Raw genomic sequence first — 27,726 nt, 5'->3', positions numbered from 1 at the left:
GCTTGTATGAGGTGGGGTGCAGAGGGACTCGAGACCCCTTTACCCCCTTATAGGTGAGTTAGGGCATTGAGGGGTCCGGGGGATGCGTCGCGGGTCAAGAGATTGGGGCGCCAACCCGATTTCTTACTGCACTGAGGAGCTCCGCTCATTGGAGCGCCGCTCGTTGAAGCTCCCCGGTGCAGGAAATGATGCTAAGTGCAGCCTTGGTCCTCTTGAGGCCCAGGAAAAACATGTTCCCGATGATACAATTCTTAGCCATGTTTCTTGGGCTGGGAGAGTTTCTCACCGGTCAATATAACACTTAGACACTTTTTCAACAATGGGGAGCTGAACTCGCTGGTGAGACCAGCTCCTCAGGGATCAGGCTGCTATTTTGAAAGGGTGCTCCGATCTCTAAGTGAGCTTAAGGGTCCCCCCACACCCACAGACAATGTCACCCATTTCACACATGGGCACTATCCCCACCCTCCTAAGTGAGGTCACCCTACTGTGGGGGAGTTGAGGGCCACCCCTTTTCAGGTCTAACAACCCCCCGTTTCATGGGCATGGTGCAGTGCCCCTGTCGCACCAAGGCACCCAGCATTGTCTGTCTGGAACATTGGCAGTGCTACCTGGGCACTTTGGTACTGCCTGGCTGGCAGTGCCGAGGAAAGGGAGAGCCAGGGTGCCTGGGCGGTAGCACCAAGGTGCCAGGCTGGCAATGCCAAGATGGCTGGGAAAGGGGGAGCCACGGTGCCATCCTGCCCTGTCCCTAACCAACCAGGGGTCTCCAATAGCCTGTGAGACCCTCCTGGTGCCTTCATGTCTGGTCCACGTTTGTCTGGACCAGTACTAAATGGCTCCTGGTCAAGGCCTTGCTGGGGAGGCTGTTAATTACCGGTCCCGGGAGAATACGGTGCATTCATATTTAAATAGCCTCATGATGTCTCGTGAGGGTCAGTTGAATTTCCCCCGATGTCTCCAGGGTTGCTGATCACACGAGAAGCCTCTCCTGAGATTTAACGGCCTCGTTGCGACACTAAGTTGGACATGACAAGGCCGATAACATGTGCCCTTTGTCTCCACAAGGAGCAATACTGTCACAAATAGGTGCACCCATGACAGGTATATTGGTGAGGATGAAGTCAAAAAGGTTTCCTCCTCTTGTTAGTTCCCTCACCACCTGCTGCAGACCCAAACTAACAGCTTTGTGCTTTAAGACGCATCCAAGCAGAACTCACGCAGTCTGACTTTAACAGTCCAGGGACTTGTGAACTGAATGGGTTACAACTGCTGGTGTTGACAGATGCCACTGACATAATTTAGAAGTGAAGAGTGGAAGTCGTAGAGCAACTGTCTCAATCAGCCTTGGGGAAGGGAATATATCAATCCATACAGCATAATGTTAACACAACATGTGGCTGAGGGGTTGGTGATGGGGAGCATTGGCGGGGGTGGTGTTTTGAAATAGGCAATGGGATTTGGCGAGAGGGGAGTGACAGACCAGTGGATCTGCGCTCGATGACCTCCATCTCTCTCGCTACTCAGCAAGCGAGGACCTGGGCTCAGCTGCAGTTTCTGCCGTCATTGCAGACATTCAGCATAGCCGGAGATCTGTTCCATGTTTCCTGACACTGTAATTTTTTCATTTTAAATCTGACTGGGAGTTATTTATGACAGAATCCTGTTTAAGAACCCTTGTTCCCAATAATCCCCGAGGGTAATTAGCTTAACTCAGAATTCCTCATCCGAATCCCAGCACCACTGCTCCAGGAAGATTACAGTGAATTGTAATTCATGGAATCATAGAATCCCTACAGTGCAGACGTCTACACCGACCCTCTGAATGAGCACCCTAACACAGCTCCACCCTATTTCAATAACCACACCTAACCTTTGGACACTAAGGGGCAATTTAACATGGCCAATCCACCTACCCTGCAAACCTTGGACTATGGGAGGAAACCGGAGCACCCAAAGAAAGCCCACGCAGACACGGGGAGAACGGGAAAACTCTATACAGTCACCCAAGGTTGGAATTGAATGCGGGTCCCTGACACTGTGATGCAGCAGTGCTAACCACTGTACCACTATGCTGCCAGTGGCATAATTGTATTCTATTTATAACAAGCCTGCAACAACATGTCTGGAAAGCCCCAAACTACTTACATGCATAAAAAAGGTATAAAAAGGTAAAATTGTGAATAGCTTGCAAGTATAACAAAACACCCTGATAAATAAAGGGTGAGATCGTCTGGCCCCCACGCAAGATGTTTTCCAGCGGCGGAGACAGCTCATCATTGGCCACTGCAGGATTTTACAGTCCCGCCGTTGTCTATGTTATTTTGTGTGGCTTGCCCATCCCAGACCAGGGAACCAGCTGTGGTAGTCGCCTTCGGCACGACCAGGAGATCCTGCCAGTGGGAAGGGCCAGAAATTCCCACCCATAGTTTCTGTCCTCAAAGCTTTGCTTTGTCTTTTTTAATTAGTATTTGTCAGATGTTCGGGGTTAGATTAAGTTTCTGAATGCATTTGTTCCTGCTTTGTATTCTTGAATTTCTATAGTTTAGTAAATGCGTTCCAGCTTTGCAGAATGGTGGCTGTAACAAAAGTGAAATTTTCCAACCCCACCAACACAGAACACAGAAGGCATGAGAAATTGAATCAGGAACTGGTAAAAGGGGTTCGCAACACAGGGGCCTGAATTTTACTTTCAAGGTGTGCCTGAAGCTGGTGTCGGCAGCAGCATATGTGAAACCCAGTCCCACCCGACATCACATTATTGATGCAATTTTATGCCGCTGAGCAATTAATGACCAGCTTGTGTGACACGGGTTCTGTGAAAAGCTGAGCATTGCTAGAGAGGAGGACAGGGGCTGAGAAACTGGAGCTTGCAGACTGCCACTTCTGATGTGCTCCCTCAAAGGGGAAGCCATTGCAGAGCTGCGAACCTTAAAAAGGATAAACATCAGCGGACAAACTATGCCACAAATGGCGAGGCAGCACAATCATACACAAACCTAAATCCCAGACACATTTATCAATTTTTTTGAGCACTAACTTTCATCTCACTCTGGATCAAGCTTAAACGTGAAGTCCGCCGTGCCAATCCCAGCCAATTACGGTTCAATTAATTTAAATCGGCTTCTTGATTGTCAGCAGGCACATTCACGACTCGTGTGCTTGCCAACCGAAATATCGCGCATGGGCGCAATGAGCCACAGAACCATAAAATTCCAACAGTGCAGAAGGAGGCCCATTGAGTCTGCACCAAACCTCTGAAAGAGCACCATAACTACTCCCACTCCCCTGCCCTATCTCCGTAACCCCATCTAACCTGCACATCTTTGGACACCAAGGGGCAATTTATTATGGCCAATCCACCAAACCATCTTTAGACTATGGGAAGAAATTGGAGCACCCGGAGGAAATCTATGCAGACATGGGGAGAACCTGTAAACTCCACACAGACAGTCGCCCAAGGCTGGAATTGAACCAGGGTCCCTGGTGTTGTGAGGCAGCAGTGCTTGCCATTGTGCCACTTTGCCGCCTCACCGATGCAGTGGTATTGGAAATCGTGCCCAACGTCTTCTCATGTGATTTTGGGTCTGGCACACGTTCACCTGGGTAACATGAAATTTTGGCCATGAAGAAAATAAGGTGCTATATTCTTCAGAGTTATTTTAAATTTTCAATCGTGTTTTAGTGCTGGGCTTTGTCAAAAGTGCTCTTCAATTTAATTTCTCTCTCTATGATTAGTGGCAGGTTTACAAATGAAAGCATCAGAAAGGTGCCTGTTATTGAAGCAATTGTAAGATTTTAGTATGACAAAGAGTTTAAAAATAGAGGGAAATGAAAATGACTCTTAAAATACAAACTTCCATGGAAGGTTTGGAATGGCGAGATAACTAATCGGAAGCTGCAGGATCTCTTTGATTTTGTAATGTCAAGGTACAATTAATGATGGAATTTGGTTTTAAAGTAACCCAAATTACATTTTTTGTGTTTGAAATTATCTCAGTTGAAAGAAGTCATGCCGTGGCAATCAGTAAGCCCCACAGCTTGACTGCCTGGCCATGCCAGTATGCCATCAAACATAACTGGCACACCCACCCGGCAATGATCTTGAGAAATTGTCTCAGCAGGTTCTCAATCATCTGTGTTATCTGCTGCAGTCAGCCTGCACCATAAAGATGGGATGATCAAGGGCAGCCAGCGTAAATTTTTCCTTCAACCTTTCTGCCTCGCATCCTTCCAGGAGCAGGGTATAATAGTTTAACGTCACAACACTGTTGCGTATGCCATGAATATCATCCTTTTGAGCATCAAGGTCCTTCTTTTCTGCCTCCAGTATTTGCCTTTCCCCATCTGCTCTATGCTTGTGGCAGCAATAGCAAAGGTTTTTTCAACAATGTTAGATGTCATGTGACCATAAAGTACTACATAAAGGCCACAGAATGTTACTGCAGGGAAAATTCGGACTGATTCTCAGGTTATTGCACAGCAGTCTACACTCCTGGAAATTATGTTTATATTCAAGATGAGGTGTACTCAGTATTGAATAGCATTATTAATATTGAAATAGATGGTACAGGTAATGTTATCTTGAATAGATTAGGCAAGCTCAAACTTGATAGGTTCCTGGCTCAAATAATATCCATAGCCAGTGTGATTAAAGCTATCGGACAGGTAGGGTACGATTCAATGGCCTCATCGTGCCCGCCTTGGCCATTGAATATCATGATGAGATTCCTGACGTTTGAAGCACATCACGAGATCCAGATTAACATATTCAAGTGAGCCCTGACTCATTTAAGTGTGTCTATGGTGGATTTTCCCAGGGCCCGGGAATGAACGGCCTCACCTGGGGGATCTCACCAGGTGCCTTTTAGCACTAGTTTCCACAAATGTGGACCAGGTGTAACGGCACCTGGGGGGTGCTCCCAGGTCATTAAATACCCTGAGCATCGGGCTTTGGGCAGGGTGGTACCCTGGCTCTCCCTCTGGCAACTGGGCACCTTGGCACTGCCAGCCTGGCACCTTGGAAGTGCCACCTTGGTACTCTGGTGGTGCCATCCTTGCACTGTCAGGGTGCCTGCCTGGCACTAGTAGGCTGGCAATGGCACTGCCAGGGCACCAGGATGGAAGTGCCAAGGTGCCCAGGTGTTAGGTCACCATGCCGGGATCGGGCCTGGGGTGCCTAGCCCTTAAGAGGTGGGGTTAGGGGACTTCGATGACCATATAAAAGGTAGGTTGCGTGCACAGGGGGGGAGGCCTCGGAGGCCACAGTGGGGATGCTGAGGGGGGTCAGAAAATCACTCCTCGCTGAGGCCAAAAAAGGAGCAGAGTGCCATTAAATAGCAGTGTCATTCCCGGCATTACAGGCGCCGAGAAACACTCCGCTAAACACGCCCAAAATGAAACTCCAGTTCTGCGCCGGGAAGTCACAGCCGAAGTCTGTTCGCCCCATGGCAATATTTTCAATAGTTCACGAAAATTGTGGATATTTCCAGTCGATAGAAAGCTAGGATGGCACAGTTGGAACAGTGGTTAACACTGTTTTCTCACAGAGCCAGGGGCCCGGGTTCAATTTTGGCCATGGTTTACTGTCTGTGGGGTTTGTATGTTCTCACAGTGTCTGCATGAATTTCCTCTGGCCCTCTACTTTCCTCCCACTGTCCAAAGGTATGCAGGTTAGGTGGATTGGGCATGCTAAATTTTCTCTTGGTGTCCAGGTTAGATGGGTCTATGGGGATAGGGGAGTGGGCCTCGTTCAGAGGGTCAGCGCAGACTCAATGGACTTAATGGCCTCTTTCTGCACTATAGGAATTCTCTGCTCCTAGATTATGCAATTCTTGTTTTCTAAAAGGGGATAATCACAATTGGAAAATTGGTTGGGTTTTTTTATATTCATTCAGGCTGGGCCTGCATTTAATGCCCATTCCTGATTGCCGTGGATCTGGAGTGACATATAGGCCAGATCAGGTAAGGACATTAGTGAACCAGTAGGTTTTTATAACAATTAACAATGGTTTCAATTTTAATTCCATATTTTTATTGAATTCAAATTTCACCACCTGCCATAGTGAGATTCAAACCTAGGTCTCCATAAGTATTCTGGGTCTCTAGATTACTAGTCCAGCAATAATACCACTACACCACATAATTTACTTCATCCATTGCTGTCACTCACAGTTTACAAACAACTTTAAAACTACATCCTAGTATTACCAACATTGAATTCATTTATCAATACATATATCATTTGTTTCAGGAGGGGGAAGGATGGCAAGAAAATTGAGGAAATAGAAATGACAATGGAATTTCCCAGGATAAATATGTACATGGATGGCATAAATATTCTGTTGGACTAATGGCACGAAAACTAAGGAGTTGATCATCGACTTCAGGAAGCGAAGTGTCATATGTACCCTTGCCTGCTTCACTGGTGCTACGGTATGCTCCTCCTGCACAATGTGGGAATTGAGGGACACTTCCAGCTTCCTAGGTATCATGTGCGCATAAGGTGTCCAAATGCAGCTTCTAGTGAACCGGATCTTGGGGTTGGCGGTGTGAGTGAACTCACTGTGGTTCATCTACAATGCCGAGGAAGTCATGGATAGCACGCTTAGGGAGGTGGTCACACCACAGGTAAGAATGGCTCAGGCAGAAAGAGAATGGGTGACCATCAGGATCAGTAAAAGACTCATGAAAGTAGTGCAGGAGTCCCTTGTGGTCATCTCCCTCTCAATCAGATATACCACTTTGGATACTATTGGGGGAATGGCCTCTCAGGGGAAAGCAGCAACAGCCAGATTCATGGCACCATGGGTGGCTCTGCTGCTCAGGTTAGTGGGAGAAAAGAGAATGGTAGGGCTATAGCGAAAGGAGATTCAATAGTTAGGGACACAGGCAGATGGTTCTGTGGTCACAAATGTGAATCAAGGATTGTATGTTGCCTCCCTGGTGCCAGGCTCTGGAACGTCACAGAGCAGCTGCAGGGCATTTTGGGGAGGGAAGGTGAACAGTCAATGCTCGTGGTACACATTGGTACCAATGACATAGGTAAACTAAAGGACAAGAACCTGCAAGCCCAGTACAGGAAGTTTAGGAGATAAACTAAAATCCAGGATCTTAAATGTAGTAATCTCAGGAATACTCCCAGTTCCACGCACTAGAGAGTGCAGGAATAGGAGGGTAGATCAGATGAATGCATGGCTGGAGTGATGGTGTAGTTGGGAGCGATTCAGATTCTTCAGGCACTGAGACCAGTTCTGGGCCAGGTAGGACCTGTACAAACCGGACGGGTTGCACCAAGGCAGCATGGTAGCATTGTGGATAGCACAATCGCTTCACAGCTCCATGGTCCCAGGCTCGATTCCGGCTTGGGTCACTGTTTGTGCGGAGTCTGCACATCCTCCCCGTGTGTGCGTGGGTTTCCTCCGGGTGCTCCGGTTTCCTCCACAGTCCAAAGATGTGCAGGTTAGGTGGATTGGCCATGATAAATTGCCCTTAGAGTCCAAAATTGCCCTTAGTGTTGGGTGGGGTTACTGGGTTATGGGGATAGGGTGGAGTTGTTGACCTTGGGTAGGGTGCTCTTTCCAAGAGCCGGTGCAGACTCGATGGGCTGAATGGCCTCCTTCTGCACTGTAAATTCTATGATTCTGTGAAAGCAGGGACCAATGCCCTTGCGGAGGCTTTTGCTAGTTCTGTTGGGGAGTATTTAAACTAGTGTGACAGGGGGGTGGTATCCCAGGAGTAGGATCAGATAGGTCAAATTCAGATCAGGAAAATGGAGATAGAACATTAACTAATGATGTCAAGGTTTAGCTCAGTGGGATAGACAGCTGGTTTGTGATGCAGAACAAGGCCAGCAGCGCAGGTTCAATTACCGTACCAGCTTACCCGAACAGGCGCCTGAATGTGGCAACTAGGGGCTTTTCACAGTAACTTCATACTTGTGACAATAAAAGGTTATTATTATTAGAAGATATAGAGATAGACTTGGAATTGCAGGAGAAGCAATGTTTAAAAAGTGTCCAGCAAGGGAAAATTGTGGGATTGAACTGTTTGTACTTCAATACAAGAAATATTACAGATAAGGTAGATGAGTTAAGAGCACAGGTAGACACATGGCAGCAGGATGTCATTGCTATAATGGAAACCTGGCTAAAGGAGGGGCAAAATTGGCAGCGCAATATCTCTGGATACAGAATTTTCAGGCAGGACAGAGGGAGAGATTAAAAAGGAGGGGAGTAGCGCGATTGGTTAAACAATCAATTCCAGTTGTGAGAAGGAATGATATACTAATTGGGTCGCCAAATGAGGCTTTATGGGTAGAATTTAGAGATAAAAAAGGGGCAGTCACACTATTGGGAGTATACTACAGACCCCCAAATAGTGAAAGGGAGGTAGAAGAGCAAATATATAGGCAAATCTCTGCCTGTAAGTACAAGAGGGGAGAAAGTAGTAGGAGACTTTAACTATCCCAATGTCAACTGGAAATCAAACAATATAAGGGGAACTGAGGGAGAAACAAATCATGCAGTGTGTCCAGGAATTTATTTTCAACCATTTAGTATCAACCCCAATGAGAGGCGATGCAATTCTAGACCTAGTCTTGGGGAACAAAGAAGGGCAAGTGGGTGAAGTGATAGTTGGTGACCATATCAGAAATAGTGATCACAATTCAGTTAGATTTGGTATTACCATAGAAAAGGTCAGAGATAAAGCAGGAGTTGAACTGAGTGAAGGCACATTTTGTAGAAATGAGAAGGGACTTGGCTGAGGTGGACTGGTCAGCACTGCTAGAGCATAGATCAGTGGAAAACCAGTGGGGAGCACTAAAAAACGAGATCCTAAATGTCCAAAGTGGCTATGTCCCCTCTCAAAATAAGAGTGGTGCAGCCAAATCTAGACACCTCGGGCGAGATTCTCCGCATAAAGGCTGTCGTGGGACAGGCTGTGACCCATGGCAGCCTTCACGCCCACTTCCGGGGCCGATTCCCCCCCCCCGGGCGGGGCTAGGAGCGCGGCCCCGTGCGTCACGGCGGTGCGGCATTGACGACGGTTGTCAAGGCCGCAAGTCAAGCGTCACGCCAGCTGACGTGGCAGATGACGTCGGCCGCGCATGCGCAGGTTGGACAACGCCAACCCACGCATGCACAGTTGGCGTCTTTTCCCTCAGCCGCCCCGCAAGACGTGGCGGCTTGATCTTGCGGGACAACGGAGGGAAAAGAGTGCATTCGTTACGGACGCACGACCCGCGATCGGTGGGCACCGATCGCGGGCCTATGCCCCTCTTGGCACGGCCGTGGTACTGCCGTGCCAATCAGGCCCCCAGATGCCCCAAACGGGCATCTGGCGCCCGTTTCATGACGGCAGCCATGTTGTGTTTGCTGCCGTGTTGAAACGGGCGTGAAGGCCCGGCCGCTCGGCCCATCGGCCTCGGAGAATCGCCGCTCACCGTAAAAAATAGCGAGCGGCGATTTGTGGCGTGGGTCGGGCGTGGGGGGGGGGGAGAATAGCGGGAGGACGTGAAAAATGTCGGGGTGGCCTCCCGCTATTCTCCCACACGGCGTGGGGGGGCGGAGAATCGCGCCCCTCAGGTTGTTTAGGGAAGGTCAAACAGGCACAACGCACTAAGCACAGTGAATGGTAGAACCCTCAAGAGTATTGACAGTCAGAGAGATCTAGGTATACATGTCCACAGGTCACTGAAAGGGACAACACAGGTGGAGAAGGTAGTCAAGAAGGCATATGGCATGCTTGCTTTCATTGGCCGGGGCATTGAGTATAAAAATTGGCAAGTCATGTTGCAACTGTATAGAACCTTAGTTAGGCCACACTTAGGGCTGGATTCTCCCCTACCCGGCGTGACGGAGGGTGCCGGCGTAGGGGAGTGGCGCCAACCACTCAGGGGTCGCGCCTCCCCAAAGGTGGGGAATTCTCCCCACCTTTGGGGGCCAGCCCCACGCCAGAGCAGTTTGCACCAGAAGACTGGCGCAAACACCCGGCGGCGTCGGAAGCGGGGCTGGCCGAAAGGCTTTCGGCGGTCGGCGCATGCGCCGGCAGTGACGTCAGCGGCCAGCTGCCGCTGACGTCACTGCCGGCGCATGCGCGATGCGGGGTTCTCCTCCGCGTCCGCCATGGCGGAGCGGAAGGAGAAGGAGTGCCCCCACGGCACTGCCCCGCGGAGTGAGCGGGGGGCCCCGATCGCGGGCCAGGCCTCCGTGGGGGCACCCCCCCGGGTCCGATCGCCCCCCGCCCCCCCAGGACCCCGGGGGCCTGCTCGCGCCGCTGAGCCCGCCGTTCCAGAGGTGGTTTAAACCTCGGCGGCGGGAGAAGGCCTCCCAGCGGCGGGACTTCGGCCCATCCGGGCCGGAGATTTGAGGTAAGTTTTTTTAAAAATGAAATCCCGCCGGCGCCAGCTGTTTTCACAGGCTGCCGGCGGGATTTGCACAACGCAGGTTTATGACCGGCGGGAGAATTGAAAAACCTGCGGGAGCGGAAATAACGCCGCTTCCCGCCTATTCTCCGACCCTGCGTGGGGTCGGAGAATTTCGCCCAAAGTGTTCAATTCTGGTTGCCACACTAGCAGAAGGATGTGGAGGCTTTAGAGAGGGTGCAGAAGAGGTTTACCAGGATGTTGCCTGGTATGGAGGGTATTAGCTATGAGGAGCGGTTGAATAAACTTGTTTGTTCTCACTGGAACGAAGGAGGTTGAGAGGTGACCTGATAGAGGTCTACAAAATTATGAGGGGAATAGACACATTGGATACTGAGAGACTTTTCCCCAGGGTAGAGGGGTCAATTACTACGGGGCATAGATTTAAGTCGAGAGGGACAAGGTTTAGAGGAGATGTATGAGGCAAGTTTTTTACACAGAGTGTAGTGGGTGCCTGGAACTCGCTGCCGAGGAGGTGGTGGAAGAAGGGACGTTAGTGACGTTCAAGGGACACCTTGACGTCCGGTGGCGGCGATGATGTAGGAAGCCGCACATTTGGGAGATCCCGTTTTAAACGGACTTTTTGGCTCTTTTTAGAGCCCAAAACGGAAATTTTTCGACGTCTCCCGGTGGGGGAAGGTGTGCTGATCCACTTTCCCCGCAGTCCATGACTCGAACTCGGAGTGGAAAGGGGGAAAAAACGGCAGCAGCTCCCCAGAAAAAATGGGGGAAGGAATCCAAGATGGCAGCCGGCGGAGCTCCAGAGGAGTGGAAGCAGTGGGCCCTGGAGCAACAAGCTGCTCTCCTGCGCTGTTTTGCAGACTTCAAGGCTGAGGTACTGAGCTCTCTGCAGGAAACGAACAGAAGGCTCACGGAGATTCAGACGGCCCAGGGTTCTGCCATCAAGGAGTTGCAGACGCAGGCCACTGAACGAGAGGAGGAGGCCGGGATCCTCGTGAGTAAGGTGGAGGGACACGAGGCACTCCACAAGAAGTGGCAGGAACGCTTCGAGGAGTTTGATCACCGCATGAGGCGGAAAAATCTGCGGATCTTGGGCCTTGCGGAGGGGCTGGAGGGGTCGGACCTGACAACCTACATGGCTACAATGCTGAACTCGCTAGTGGGGGCCGGATCTTTCCATCTGCCCTTGGAGCTGGAAAGAGCACACAGAGTACTGGCCAGGAGGCCTAAGGAGAATGAACCCCCGCGTGCGGTGCTGGTGAGGTTCCACCGGTTCAGTGATCGGGAGTGTGTGCTGCGCTGGGCCAAGAAGGTGAAGAGCAGCAATTGGGAGAATGGGGTAGTACAGATCTACCAGGATTGGAGTGCGGAGGTGGCTAAGCGGCGGTCCGGGTTTAATCGGACGAAAGAGGTGCATTACAAGAAAAAGATAACGTTCGGAATGTTGCAGCCTGCGCGCCTGTGGGTAACTTATTTGGACCGGCATTATTATTTCGATTCCCCGGAGGAGGCGTGGGCCTTCATGCGGACGGAGAAACTGGACTTGAACTAGGGGTTGGGGGTTGCGGGGTCGGTTGTAATACTTTATTGCTGGATTCTGCTGTTGCTGTGTTCTCTTTTTCTGTACTTTTGCAATTTTGATATGGTTATTTATGGGGGTGTTGTTCTGTTATGTTTTTTTTGCTGTGCGGCATTGTTTGAGTTTTGTATCTTGCGGGGAGGGTTGGGGGGTTTGTTGTATTCTATGTCGGGTTGGGGGTATGGAGTGGGGCTGGCATTTGGGAGCTGCGTCAGAAGGGTGTGGTGGGGCAGTGCGAAAGCGCGGGCTTTCCTCTGGTTTCCCGCGCTGCGGGGCTGGGGGGTGCAGACGATGACGGGGGGGAGGCGGGGCTTTAACTGGTTCTTCCCCGCGCTGGAGCAGTGCCTGGAGGAGGGATAGATTGGGGGATAATCCCACTTTGGGAGGGGTCGGGTTATTGGCGGGAGTTTCCGGGGTCAGCAGAAGTTAGCTGACCCACGGAAGCACAATGGAGGACGGTTCGCGGCTAGGAGGGTTCCTAGCCTGGGGGGGGGGGGGGGGGGGGGGGGGGGGGGAATACCGGGTTGCTGCTGGTAGGGTCAGGAAGTTGCTGTTGGGGGCCGGGGGGACAGAGGTGAGGTGTTGTCGCTGTGGGGACTGGGTCAGGCAGAGGGTGCTGGCCTGGGGCGGGCAGTCGACGGGCTATGGCTAGTCGACGGGGGTGAGGGGCGGGACGCCCTCTGATTCGGTTGGTCACCTGCAATGCGAGAGGATTGAATGGGACGGTGAAGTGGTCGAGGGTACTGGCTCATCTGAAGGGGCTAAAGGCAGATGTGACAATGCTTCAGGAGACCCACCTGAAGGTGGCGGACCAGGTCCGTCTGAGGAAGGGATGGGTGGGGCAGGTTTTCCACTCTGGGTTGGATGTGAAGAACCGGGGAGTGGCGATTCTGGTGGGGAAAAATGTGTCGTTTGAGGCATCGGAGGTGGTGGCAGATAAGGGGGGTAGGTATGTTATGGTTATGGACAGGCTACAAGGAGAGAAGGTGGTACAGTAGTCCCCCGTTATACCGCGCTCCGCAATACCGCGGTTCGCGATATACGGCGGGGGGGCTTATGGACCCCAACTGTCAGCTTCCCTCTCCGGATCAAAGTGAGCCGGCCGCTGAAATTGAAACTGCCGGCTGAAATTGACACTGCCGGCTGCTCCTCTCTCACTGAGATTCAGTGAGAGAGGAGCAGCTCACACAGCATCCGGAAGTGGATAGTGCAGAGCCTTTGAAACTGACATGCAGCGCAGGGTGCAAGCGCGTGCGGCAGATGGGGTGCAGACAGCAAGACCTTGTAAGTTCCTGGTAAGTTTCTGTGGGTTATTTTAATTAGATCCACGATGGGGGTTTTAAATTTATTTAAAAATCTATGCATGCGCTTCCCATTGTGAGTCTACAGGGGTCTGACCTCTCCCCCCGCCCCCGTAGACTCACAATGGGAAGCGCATGGATAGATTTTAAAATAAATTTTAAACCCCCATCGTGGATATCCGCGGCTCGGATGCAATGCGGGTGGCTGTCTTGGACCCCAACACCCGCGTTATAAAGGGGGACTACTGTCCTTGCTAGTGTGTATGCCCCAAATTGGGACGATGCGGGCTTTATGAGGCGTATGTTGGGACGGGTCCCGGATCTGGAGGCGGGAGGTCTGATCATGGGGGGGGGGGGGACTTCAATACGGTGTTGGATCCTTCACTGGATCGGTCCAGCTCTAGGACGGGTAGGAGGCCGGCGGCGGCCAAGGTACTGAGAGGGTTTATGGGCCAGATGGGTGGGGTGGATCCATGGAGGTTTGTGAGGCCGAGGGCACGCGAGTACTCTTTCTTCTCCCACGTACATAGGGTCTACTCTCGGATAGACTTCTTCGTGGTGAGTAGGGGACTGATTCCGAGAGTGGAGGAGGCCGAGTATTCGGCTATTGCAATCTCCGACCACGCTCCGCATTGGACAGAGTTGGAGATGGGGGAGGTGCGGGACCAGCGCCCGTTGTGGCGGTTGGATGTGGGGTTGTTGGCGGAGGAGGAGGTGTGTAGGAGGATCTGGGCAAGTATTGAGGGGTACCTCGAGGTGAATGATACGGGGGAGGTTCAGGTGGGGGTGGTCTGGGAAGCCCTGAAGGCAGTGACTCGTGGGGAGCTGATATCCATCCGGGCACACAGGGAGAGGAGCGAGAGGAGTGAGAGGGATAGACTGGTGGGAAGGATGCTGGAGGTAGACAGGAGGTACGCAGAGGCACCAGAGGAGGGACTGTTGGGGGAGAGGCGCAGCCTACAGGCTAAATTTGATTTGCTGACCACTAGAAAGGCGGAGGCACAGTGGAGGAAGGCACAAGGGGCAGTGTACAAACATGGTGAAAAGGCGAGTAGGATGCTGGCTCATCAGCTCTGCAAGCGGGATGCGGCTAAGGAAATTACTGGAGTGAGAGACAAGAGTGGGAATGTGGTACGGAAGGGGGTAGAGGTGAATAAGGTCTTCAAGGACTTTTACGGGGAACTGTACCGGTCGGAGCCAATGGGGGAGAGGAGGGGCATGGAGAGGTTCCTCAACGGGCTTTCTTTCCCGAAGGTGCAGGAGGAGCAGGTGGAGGGGTTGGGGGCGCCGATTGAGCTGGAGGAGCTAGTTAAGGGAATCGGGCAGATGCAGTCAGGGCCGGATGGGTTCCCGGTGGAATTTTATAAAAAGTTTGTGGACCTAGTGGGCCCCTTGCTGGTGCGGACACTCAATGAAGCGTGGGAAGGGGGGATTTTGCCCCCGACGATGTCGCGGGCGCTGATCTCGTTAATTTTAAAGAGGGACAAGGACCCCCAGCAGTGTGGTTCATACAGGCCCATATCTCTCCTCAACGTAGATGCCAAGGTGCTGGCAAAAGTCCTGGCCACCAGGATAGAGGACTGTGTGCCAGGGGTTGTACACGAGGACCAGACAGGTTTTGTGAAGGGAAGGCAGCTGAACACGAATGTGCGGAGGTTGTTGAATGTCATCATGATGCCGACGATTGAGGGGGAGGCTGAGATAGTGGTGGCGCTGGATGCGGAGAAGGCCTTCGATAGAGTGGAGTGGGGGTACTTATGGGAGGTGTTGGGGAGGTTTGGATTTGGTGAAGGGTTTATTAGATGGGTGAGGCTGCTAAATGAGGCCCCGATGGCGTGCGTGGCCACGAATGGGAGGAGGTCGGAGTACTTCCGGCTTTGCCGAGGGACCAGGCAGGGTTGCCCCCTGTCCCCTTGTTGTTTGCACTGGCAATCGAGCCGCTGGCGATGGCGTTGAGGGATTCAGAGAAGTGGAGAGATTTGGTGCAAGGTGGGGAGGAACATAGGGTGTCGTTGTATGCCGATGACCTGTTGCTGTATGTGGCAGACCCGGTGGGAGGGATGCCGGGGGTGATGGAGTTGCTAGCTGAGTTTGGGACCTTTTCAGGTTATAAACTAAATTTAGGCAAGAGTGAGGTGTTTGTGGTGCACCCTGGAGACCAGGAGGAAGGAATTGGTAGGCTCCCGCTTAGGCGGGCAGGGGAGAGCTTTAGGTACCTGGGGGTGCAGGTGGCCAGGGACTGGGGGACTCTTCACAAACATAATTACACCAGACTTGTAGATCAGATGGAGGAGGAGTTCAAGAGGTGGGACATGCTGCCATTGTCGTTGGCGGGGAGGGTGCAGTCCGTCAAAATGACAGTGCTTCCGAGGTTCTTATTCCTCTTTCAGTGCCTGCCCATCTTTATCCCCAGGGCCTTCTTTAGGAGAGTGACTAGCAGTATTTTGAGCTTTGTGTGGGCACATGGGACTCCGAGAGTGAAGAGGGTGTTCCTGGAGCGAGGGAGGGATAGAGGCGGGCTGGCGCAGCCCAACCTTTTGGGGTACTATTGGGCGGCCAATGTTTCAATGGTGCTTAACTGGGTGATGGAGGAGGGAGGGGCGGCGTGGAAAAGAATGGAGATGGCGTCATGTCGAGGTACGAGCCTGGGTGTCATGGTAACGGCGCCGTTGCCGCTCTCCCGTAAGAGGTTTACCATGAGCCCGGTGGTGGCGGCGACCCTAAGAATCTGGGGACAGAAGAGACGGCATAGGGGGGAAACAGGGGGCTCGATGGAGGCTCCATTGGGTGGCAATCATCGGTTCATCCCAGGGAACAGGGATGGGGGATTTAGGGGGTGGCAAAGGGTGGGCATCAGTAAATTGAGGGACCTGTTTATTGGCGGGAGGTTTGCGGGCCTGGGGGAACTGGAAGATAAATTTGGGCTTCCCCAAGGGAACATGTTCAGATACTTACAGGTAAAGGCGTTTGCCAGGCGACAGGTAGAGGGATTCCCTTTGCTGCCCTCGCAGGGGACGATGGACAGAGTGCTTTCGGGGGTGTGGGTCGGAGAGGGGAAGGTGTCTGACATCTATAAGGTAATGCAGGAGGTGGAGGAGTCGTCAGTGGACGAGCTGAAGGCTAAATGGGAGGAGGAACTCGGGGAGCAGATAGAGGACGGGACTTGGGCGGATGCCTTGGAGAGAGTCAACTCTTCCTCCTCATGTGCGAGGCTTAGTCTCATCCAATTTAAGGTGCTGCACCGGGCCCACATGTCCGGGACTAGGATGAGTAGGTTCTTTGGGGGTGAGGACAGGTGCACCAGATGTTCGGGCAGTCCAGCGAACCACGCCCATATGTTCTGGGCATAGGGCAGCATGGTGGCCTAGTGGTTAGCACAACCGCCTCACGGCGCTGAGGTCCCAGGTTCGATCCCGGCCCTGGGTCACTGTCCGTGTGGAGTTTGCACATTCTCCCCGTGTCTGCGTGGGTTTCGCCCCCACAACCCAAAAATGTGTAGAGTAGGTGGATTGCCCCTTAAATTGGAAAAAATTGCCCCTTAATTGGAAAAAATAATTGGCTAATCCAAATTAAAAAAAGAAAAAAAAAATGTTCTGGGCATGCCCAGCACTGAAAGAATTCTGGAAGGGGGTGGCGGGGACGGTGTCGAGGGTGGTTGGATCCAGGGTCAAACCAGGGTGGGGACTCGCGATTTTTGGAGTTGCGGTAGAGCCGGGAGTGCAGGAGGCGAAAGAGGCCGGTGTCCTGGCCTTTGCGTCCCTAGTAACTCGACGAAGGATCTTGCTGCAGTGGAAGGATGCGAGGCCCCCAAGTGTGGAGACCTGGATCAGTGACATGGCGGGATTTATAAAATTGGAAAGGGTCAAATTTGCCCTGAGAGGATCAATACATGGGTTCTATAAACGATGGCAGCCTTTCCTGGACTTCCTGGCTCAAAGATAGGTATCTTGGTCAATAGCAGCAGCAACCCGGGGAGGGGGGGGGGGGGGGTGTTCCTTATTGTAGTTTCTATTATGTAACTTAACATTGTGTTAATTTGCGTTGTTGTTAATATGCTGTGTTGTTCATGGAGGTGGGGCGAATGTTTATAATTGCTAATATTATTGTTATTTTTGGTATTTTATTATGGTTCGTTGTTGTTGTATAAATTCAAAATGTTTCAATAAAAATTATTTTTTTTAAAAAGGGACACCTTGACAAATACATGAATAGGATGGGAATAGAGGGATACGGACCCTGGAGGTGTAGAAGATTTTAGTTTAGATGGGCAGCATGGTCGGCGCAGGCTTGGAGGGCCGAAGGCCCTGTTCCTGTGTTGTACTTTTCCTTGTTCTTTGTTCACTGCAGATAGCCTAGACAAATACAGGAAGTGCAGGGACAAAGTCAAAAAGGAAATAAAGAAATCAAAGAGAGGGCATGAAAAAAATTAGCAAGTAAAATTAAGGGGCGCATGGTGGTGCAGTGGTTAGCACTGCTGCCTACGCTGCTGAGGACCCGGGTTCGATCCTGACCCTGGGTCACTGTCCGTGTGGAGTTTGCACATTTTTCCCATGTCTGCATCGGTTTCACCCCGACAACCCAAAGGTGGTTATGCTAAATTGCCACTTAATTGGAAAACAAAATAATTGCATACCCTAAATTTATTTTTAAAAAGCAAGTAAAGTTAAAGAAAACCCAAAGATGTTTTACCAACATAGTAATGGTAAAAAGTTAGTTCAGGAAAAAGTGGGACCTATCAGAGATGAAGAAGGGTGAAGATGCAGAGATGCAGAGGCTGTGGGAAGGGTTTTAAATAAGTATTTTGTCTCCGTGTTTACAAAGGAAATGGATGATGCAAATATAATAGTCCAGGAAATACATTGTGAGATATTGGATGAGATAATCATAGAGAAAGAGGGAATACTCGAAGGATTGAAATCCTTGAAAGTTGATAAGTCACCAGGGCCAGATGGATTGTTTCCGAGGCTACTGAAGGAGATCAGGGAGGAGATAGCAGATGCTCCGAGGATGATTTTTCAACCCTCACTAGATACAGGTATTGGGTGAGTGGAGAAATGCAGAGGTGGTACCATTGTTTAAAAAGGGATCAAAGAAAATGCCAAACAATTATAGGCCAGTTAGTCTTTTGTCAATAGTAGGAAAATTAGTAGAATTAATCCTGAGAGATGGGATTAACTGTCACATAGAAAGGCATGGACTAGTCAGGGAATAGTAGCATGGATTTGTTAAAGGAGGGTCTTGCTTCACAAATTTGATTGAATTCTTTGTGGAAGTGACAAGGAGGGTTGACAAAGGTAATGCAGTGAATGTGGTGTGCATGGATTTCAACAAGGTGCTTGACAAAGTACCACGTGGCAGATTGGTCAAGAAAGTGAAAGACCTTGGGATACAGAGCAAAGTGGCAAAATGGCTTACTAACAGGGAACAAAGGGTGATGGCTGATGGCTGAGTTGGCTGCAAATGGAGAGTTGTTTCAAGTGGTGTTCCACAGAGCTCGGTGTTGGTACCTTTACTGTTTGTGTTATATATTAACAATGTGGACATGAACGTGGGGAGCATGATGAGGAAATTTGAAGATGACACAAAGTTTGGCCGCGTGGTGGACAGTGTAGAGGATAGCTATAATCTCCAAAACGATATAGATGGATTGGTGGAGTGGGTGATTTCATAGATTTCATAGAATTTACAGAGCAGAAGGAGGCCATTCAGCCCATCGAGTCTGCACCAACCCTTGGAAAGAACACCCTACTTAATGCCCATGCCTCCACCCTATCCCCATTATCCCCGTAATCCAACCTAACATTTTAACCCAAGAATCTATAGTTCCTCAGGAAATTAAGGAAATTTGGCATGTTCACATTTACTCTTATCACTTTTTACAGATGCACCATAGAAAACATCCTATCTGGCTGCATCACAGCCTGATATGGCAACTGCTCGGCCCAAGACCGTAAGAAACTACAGAGTTGTAAACACAGCCCAGTCAATAACGCAAGCCCACCTCCCATCCATTGACTCTGTCTACACCAGGGGGGGGGCAAACTTTTCCGTGCAAGGGCCACATTCAGAAATTCATAATTTTAAAGGGCCGCATAGTATATTAAGTAAAATAATTACTTCACCCGGTTATGATTCTGGGCGCCTCATATAGAACATAGAACAGTACAGCACAGAACAGGCTCTTCGGCCCTCGACGTTGTGCCGAGCAATGATCACCCTACTCAAGTCAACGTATCCACCCTATACCAGTAAGTAACCCAACAGCCCCCCCCCCCATTAACCTTAAAAAAAAAATAAACAATTTTGAAAAAAAAAATTTTAAAAAAAAAAATTTTTTTTTTTTAATGACTTGGTGGGCCGCATAAAGACCTTTGGCGGGCCGCATGCGGCCCACGGGCCGTAGTTTGCCCACCCCTGGTCTACACCTCCTGCTGCCTTGGGAAAGCGGGCAGCATAATCAAAGGCCCCTCCTACCTGGCTTACTCACTCTTCCAACTTCTTCCATCAGGAAGATACAAATGTTTCAGAACACGCACCAACAGTTTCAAAAACAGCTTCTACCTCTTGATACCACACTCCTGAATGGCCCTCTTATGGACTGAACTGATCTTTCTCCATGGCACCACTATATTCCGTATGCTGCACCTAATGTCTGTGTCTATGTATTTACATTGTGTATCTGTCGTATGCCCTATATTCTTTTCATGTATGGAGCGATCTGCCTGGACTGTACGCAGAACAACACCTTTCAATGTACCTCGGTACACGTGACAAGAAATCTCAATCGAAAACAAATAAGGACACAATTTTAAAATCTGTCAGAGCAGTAATAGGTTGGAAAGATCAGAGTTTGTTGGGCAGTCAAGCATTGTAACACTGTAGTGGAAATAGTAGCTTTAGTTCACATGAGGAAAATCACCTGAAGCTACAGCTGCAAGCTGAAAATCAGTTTAATGTTTTGAAACTGTGGCAGTAATTTAAACAGCTCTTAATTTTCATGTTCTTCATAATGTGACGATAAATAGAATAAGTACTTACATCACTTTCATGACCCTCTCTGAGGTTATAAGTGAGATTGTGATGAATGTCGTCCTTGAATTTATGGGAATATTCTGGGTAGAGGTCCAGCACCTCATATAGACCTTTCAGATTAATACATTGCAGATCGCAGTAGGTTAGAGCTTTGACATCTGAATTGGTTTTGATAACTTGATCTTTATTTGCAAGATTTGCACCAATCAGGTCAGCTTTACCTGTAAGACAACAAGCAAGAGAGATCAACAAAAAATATTACAAGGATTGGAGAACTGAGGTTCAAAGCATCAATATGATAAACTAAGGCTGATTTTCTTGTGTCTCGTGGAAATGAATAAAATGCATGGGTAGCTCGCCAAAAATAACCTCTGATGCTTATCAGTACTACCGGGTTATATCTGGGCCTAACTTACATCCCTGGGGTTATGTGAGTGAGTGCCAAGGTGGCCAAACAGGTGTTGCAATGATGGCTAAGAGTTTGCATGCAAGGGCCAGGTTTATCTTGTGAGCTTGGAAGAATATATCGGGAACAGTGAAGTCTGAGACGGTTTGAGCCCAAAGAAGTCGAGGAAGATCTTGGAGTGCTTCTGCAATCTGCCTTCTGCCAGTGAATCATTTTACAATTGGCAGTACTAAGGGGGAGAATGTTATGGCAGAATTGGATAAGGCAAGCGTCAAAGCATTCTGAATACAAGCTAGGCCTGTATAAAGGCACCCTGCTCTGAGCAGCTGCTGCAGGAAGTGTGGGGGGGGGGGGGGGGGGTGTATGCACAGTTTCACACGGAACAAAGATCTTAAAGGCCATGGTGCACAGGGCATGATTAGAGATGGCTAAGGCCATAAGCAGTGTCATAACTGTGCCAAAGACAGGAGGCATGGTGGCAAAGTGGGAAGGCATTGACCTTGTAAGCCAAAAAAACTGTGGGTTCGAATCCCGTCTGCGCCTGAAGGTGGCTGCGATGCTTGTATTTATAACTGTGCCAAAGACATCATGAGGAAGACGGAAGTAAGTGCAAACTTGCACATGATTGTTTGCCCTATGGCAACAACCCAGTGATTCCTGTTACTCGCTGGTCTTTACTTCGTTCTAAAACATGATACAATCTCATGCTCACTTTGGAAAGACTTCCTGATGATGAGCCACAGACGTTCTCCCTCAGCCAAAGTAAGGATGTAATGCATGAAAGAGCAGCAATCCAACACAATACACTTAATCTGTGCTAATATGTAATGCAATGGGAAAAGGATAAGGTCAGCTTGTCATCCCAGAAGCAAAGAGTATTTGGATGTTTTTCAGATTGAGGCGTAATTGGCAGTGATGTTCCTCTAAGGTCTGTTTTGGATCTATTATTCTTCCCAATTTTAATGAGTGCCATATAGGAACATAGCAATTAGGGTGGAAATAGGCAATTCAGCCCTTCGAGCCTGCTCCGCCATTTAATCAGATCATGGCTGATCTCTTCCTGGTCTCAAATCCACCATTCTGTTCCCCATACCCCTTTAACCCATTTTTAAAATCAGTAATATATCTATCTGCTTCTTGAAACCATTTAATGATTCAGACTCCACTGCACTATGGTGCAGCGAGTTCCACAATTTCACCAACCTCTACGAAAAGTAATTCCTCCTCATCTCAGTTTTAAATCTACCGCCTCTCAACCTACAATCTAGATTGCCCCATAAGGGGAAACATTTGGTCTACGTTTACTTTATCAATCCCTCTTAGTATTTTATATACCTTGATAAGATCCCCTCCCATTATTCTAAACTCCAGAAAGGAGAAGCCCAAACTGTTCAATTTCTCCTCATACGTCAACCCTTTCATCCCCGGAATTAATCTGGTGAACCTCCTCTGAACTGCCTTCAATGCCACCACATCCTTCCTCAAATAAGGACACCAAAACTGGACACAATACTCCAGATGTGGTCTCACCAACATCCTATACAATTGCAACAACACTTCTCTACTTTTATACTCTAGTCCTTTTGCAATGAATGTTAAAATTCCATTTGCTTCTTTTATTACATGCTGTACCTGCATATTAACTTTCTGCGATTTTTGAACAAATACACCCAGATCCCTCTGCCCAGATGCATTTTGAATCTGCTTTCCATTTAGATAATAATTTGCCTTTCTATTTTTCGGCCAAAATGGACAACCTCACACTTCTCTAAATTAAACTCCATCTACCAAATTTTGGCCAATCCTCCTGGCCTATCTAAATCCGTCTGTAAATTTTTTATCTCCTCTTTACTGCCGGCTTTCCCACCTATTTGAGTATCATCCACCAATTTTGCTATGTTACATTCTGTCCCTGCTTGCAGATCATTTATATAGATTGTGAACAGTTGAGGTCCGAGGACTGACCCCTGCAGCATCCCCCTAGTTACAGTTCGGCAGCCAAAGAAAGATCCATTTATCCTGACCCTCTGCTTTCTGTCAGTCAACCAATCCTCAATCCAATCTAGTACTCTACCCCCAATCCACTGTGATCTCATCTTCTGGATCAATCTTTTATGCGACATCTTGTCAAATGCCTTCTGGAAATCTAGATATATCACATCCACAGTTCTCCATTATCCACCTTGTTGGTTACATCCTCAAAGAACTCAAGCAAGTTTATCAAGTATGACTTAGCCTTCATAAAACTATTCATACAATGGTGGATTGAGCTTCGTCTTTCCAAATCTTCAGTCATCTCCTCCTTATTGATTGATTCGAGCAACATCCCCACAACAGAGGTAAAGCTAATCAGTCTACAGTTTTGACTTTTTTGCCTCTCTCCCTTTTTGAGTAGGGGCATCAGATTAGAGCAGGGGTGGGCAAACTTTTCCGTGCAAGGGCCGCATTCAGAAATTCACAATTCACAAAGGGCCGCATAGTATATTAAGTAAAATAATTACTTCACCCGGTTATGATTCTGGGCGCCTCATATAGAACATAGAACAGTACAGCACAGAACAGGCCCTTTGGCCCTCGACGTTGTGCCAAGCAATGATCACCCTACTCAAGTCAACGTATCCACCCTATGCCAGTAAGTAATCCAACAGCCCCCCCACCCATTAACCTTTAAAAAAAAAATTTAAAAAAAAAAAAAATTTTTTTTTTAGAAAATTTTTTTTTTTTTTTTTTTTTTTAATGACTTGGTGGGCCGCAGAAATACCTTTGGCGGGCCGCATGCGGCCCGCGGGCCGTAGTTTGCCCACCCCTGGATTAGAGTGTTTCAAATCTACCGGGACCTTTCCAGAATCCAGGGAATTTTTAAATATCATAACTAATGTATCCACTATCTCTACTACCACCTCCTTTAATGCCCTAGGTTGCAGGTGATCAGGCCCCGGAGAATTACCTGCCTTTAATCCTGTTAATTTATTCAATATTTTCTCCCTGGTATGGCTAAAGCATCAAGTTCCTCTGTTTTAACTGCAGTTTTTGGAAATTTTTTATTATCCTCTACCGTGAAGGCAGAGACAAAATATTGGTTCAGTGTCTCCGCCATCTCTGTTTTCCTCATTATTATCTCACCAGTATCGTCCTCTATAATCTTCCTCTTTATATTATGAAAGGAAACTAGCAGAAAACATAAACACTGATACCAAAAGCTTCTATAAATATATAATAATCTTTATTAGTGTCATGAGTAGGCTTACATTAACACTGCAATGAAGTTACTGTGAAAATCTCCTAGTCGCCACACTCCAGCACCTGTTCAAGTACACAGAGGGAGAATTCAGAATGTCCAATTAACCTAACAGCCCGTCTTTCGGGACTTGTGGGAGGAAACCGGAGCACCCGGAGGAAACCCACGCAGACACGGGGAGAACGTGCAGACTCCGCACAGACAGTGAAATCGAACCTGGGTCCTGGTGCTGTGAAGCAACAGTGCTAACCATTGTGCTATAACCGCATTTCAAAATAAGTGCAGAGGCCATGGAAAAGATACAGCCTAAAGTGTAACCTGGGCGTAACCAGAGTGTAACCAGAGTATAACCAGGTGTCAGCAGGGTTTAACCAGCGTGTAACCAAGGTGTAACCAGAATGTAACCAGAGTGTACCCCGGATGCACCTTGGTGTAGTCAGGGTGTAACCAGAGTGTAACCCGGGTGTAACCAGATAACCAGATATGACCAGAGTGTAACCTGGGATGAGAAACTTCATTAATGAGAATACAACGGAAAAGTTAGGACTGTTGGAACAGAAAATGTTAAAGGTGACATAATAGAGATTTTCAAGATGAGTGGTTTTGATAGAATAGAGGGAGAAAAACTACTCCCTTGGCTAATAGATCAATAACCAAAGTTCACAGATTCAATGGGTGTGGTCTACCAGCCACGTCCCTCTGGAATCGGCGCGGGACACAGCAGGTAGATCCTGGGAGAGGCCGCTCCCGGGATTCCCGGTGGTCCTTATGCCTCATGAGATCTGATTAGACGTCACAATCTGGATCCTATGCACAAAGGGCAGAATCAAGACTTGCATAGTTAAAAGATATTGGGTGCAATTCTCCGCTCCCCACGCCGGGTGGGAGAATCGTGGGAGGGCCCCCCGACTAATTTAATGACCCCCTGGCGCCCCCCGCAATTCTCCCACCCCCCGCTCGGAAGAATCGGTGCTCGCCGTTTTTCACGGCGACCGGCGATTCTCCGACCCGGATGGGCTGAGCGGCCTGCCGTTCGCGACCGTTTCACGACGGCGGCAACCACACCTGGTCGCTGCCGTCGTGAAATCGCCGTGAGATGCCCGTTTTGGGGCTTGCAGGGGGCGTGGTGGGGAATGAGCACCACGACTGTGCTTGGGAAGGGACAGGCCCGCGATCGGTGCCCACCGATCGTCAAGCCGGCGTCTCAATCGGACGCACTATTTCCCCTCCGTTTCTCCGCAAGATCAAGCCACTACATCTTGCGGGGCGGCTGAGGGGAAAGACGGCCACCGCGCATGCGCGGGTCCGAGCTGTCAGCCGTCGTGACGTCAGCCGCGCATGCGCGGGTTGGAGCCGGCCAACCTGCGCATGCGCGGCTGACATCACATAGGTGCCGCCGTCACGTCACTCTTCGGCGTGCCGCCCAGCGGCCAAGAGTTACGGAGCCCCGTTCCTAGCCCCGCCGGGATGGGAGAATAGGGCGGCGAGGAGTGGCCTCCGAGGCCGTCGTGAAACTTGGCCGAGTTCACGACGGCCCTCCCGGTTTTTCCCGGGAGTGGAGAATTCCGCCTATTAAAAGCACTTCTAACAACATTTGTGCCAGACTGAACAGCCACCCGCATCTAACTGCTTCACTGAGGAGACCCCAGCCAAACACTGTTCAGCACTGGTCCCCACAAACGGGGACCAGTTGGAACGGCACTTAGAGGGGACTCCCGGGTAGTTGGCCTCCAGGCAAGGTGGTACCCTGACATTGTTCGTCCCATCCAAGTACCTTGGCACTGATAGCCTGGCACCCTACGCCGCGGTCAAACATGTGATGGAATTCACATTCTGCATGTGTGAGGCACTAATACATCCCATAGGAGCATGCAGACAGTCTTGTGGCAGCTGCAGGACCTTATGTGAAGTAACTTCACACATGTACAGCCTTTTTTGATAGTCTGAGGTTCTCTTTTGAATCCCATATTGTTGTAATATAGTCACACATTTGCTCTGTGGCAGCCCCCATGGATAGGCACATAGAAGAGATAACTCAGAACAAATTGGGAAATGGAGCCCACAATGTGCAATAAACTTCCGTTGGGGCTGGTAGTTGTAAGGTCTATGGGGAGAGTGGTAAACAGTCCAAACGAAGGGGGAAAGCTCAAACAGTCTGTAGCTATGCTCTCTATCGCCATAAGGCTCCAATTCCACTGGTATCAGTCAATTCCCGTACAGCTCCATCATGCAAGTGGATGCCCCGATCAAGGCTAAATTGCTGAGAATGCAGAATGTAACTATGATTTTGGATATCTTCCCTGGGATACTCACAGAACAATCCAGGCAGAATCTCTTTCACAATTCAAGTGGTCTTCTCTGTAGCAACTTTATTGGAAAGGTGGGATTCATTATATCTCTATCCTGCATCAAGAGATGGAGCCCACAAAGATACTGCATTATTATAGCAATAAAAGCAGGCAAGACTACCTGCAATTCTTGATCTTGTACAAACAAGTTGGAATAATAGGCTATCTATAGATGAAGGAATTATGCGAGCTTCCAGGAAAACTTACACACACTTGCTTAATTTTATTCCAGTGATGGCACATAAGCTGCACATTAATGGAAGAATGCTCTTTTCATTCCAATATAAAGTTTTCCTCTTCAATGAGGCCCCTGTACCCCTGAGAGGCCGACGAGTCAGTTCAAGCCAAGGGCACATGCTGTATGCTGTCTGGCTTCCATGAAAAACACAATATGTTAATTTCCAATGGCAAACTTTGACCTGTGTTGCAATAAGTCATGTGTTAAGTGAGTTAGTTCAACATTGGCTGCAACTGGATGCAGTGAAACTAGAAACAGGCTTCTGACACAGGAGATGGTCCAACACTGTTTTATTGAACCTGTTGATTGCTGTACATAATCTGCTGTGGGTTGACACTCTATTAATCTAACTGATAACCTCCTACTGGCTTGACCAGACTAGCTCTCTACCACATGGAGATGTTGCTCACCGGCTTGTGCACTCTAACTATCTCAGTAGCTGTGTCCTGTGAGAGAGAGTTTTAATGCCCTGTAGGCTTTATAGTGGTGGTGTCCTGTCTGGGGATTGGTTGCTCTGTGTCGTGTGTTTTCATTGGTTATCCAGTGTGTCAATCACTGCCTGGAGGCATCTCATTATATGCATGAGTGGATATTATGACAATAAGCACGGCCAACTGGCTATGGAATACACCAGTCATTTTCAACCTCAGGGTCACGACCGACAGGTGGGTCGCAGGCTGGTATCTGGAGGCTCATGGGGTCATTAGTCGTAGCATTCCCGATCGCGCGAAGAAGTGCCCAATGGCTGTGACCACATGCATGCTCCTACAGCAGTGCACAGGCCCGGAACCCAATGAGGCAGACCGTCTTCTCCTGACTTCAGTGCAATGACCCAGGATCAGATTCTTTTTGAAAATCGATGGGGTCTTCGCTCCAGAAGCAGGAGCACAACGTAGGTCACGTGTCCTGTACACTGATGTCACATACGTCGGGCGCAAGAGCAATTTTGTAGATGCCCAACAGAGCTGGTGTGAACTCCAGGGCATTTGGTGAACAACCCATTTTGAAGAAGCTGAAATTCGGAACAAAGCAGTATAAAACCATTTTCTGAAAGTATGGGTTTATTAATTGTGCCAATGCAGATCAGGATACAAAGCCCATGTATTGTATATGCAGGGAAGTACTGGCTAATGAAAGATTAAAAGCCTCAAAACTTCAAAAGCATTTGAAAACTAAGCATGGCGAGTTTGAGGACAA

The 27,726-nt window shown here is 49.2% G+C and overlaps 1 protein-coding gene across 1 annotated transcript in view; it reads right to left on the bottom strand.

Moving 5' to 3' along the window:
* Positions 1–27,726, bottom strand: part of kcnh8 (potassium voltage-gated channel, subfamily H (eag-related), member 8) — a 545,374-nt gene that overhangs the window by 66,012 nt on the left and 451,636 nt on the right. The window contains exon 11 of the mRNA XM_038797843.1: positions 20,306–20,520. Coding sequence (XP_038653771.1) covers positions 20,306–20,520 — 215 coding nt within the window. The remainder of the gene's footprint in view (positions 1–20,305; positions 20,521–27,726) is intronic.

Source organism: Scyliorhinus canicula, chromosome 5 (genome assembly GCF_902713615.1).
Source record: "Scyliorhinus canicula chromosome 5, sScyCan1.1, whole genome shotgun sequence".
NCBI lineage: Eukaryota > Metazoa > Chordata > Chondrichthyes > Carcharhiniformes > Scyliorhinidae > Scyliorhinus > Scyliorhinus canicula.
The sequence above is the reverse complement of the archived record's forward strand: the minus strand, read 5'-3'. Positions and strand labels throughout refer to the sequence as shown.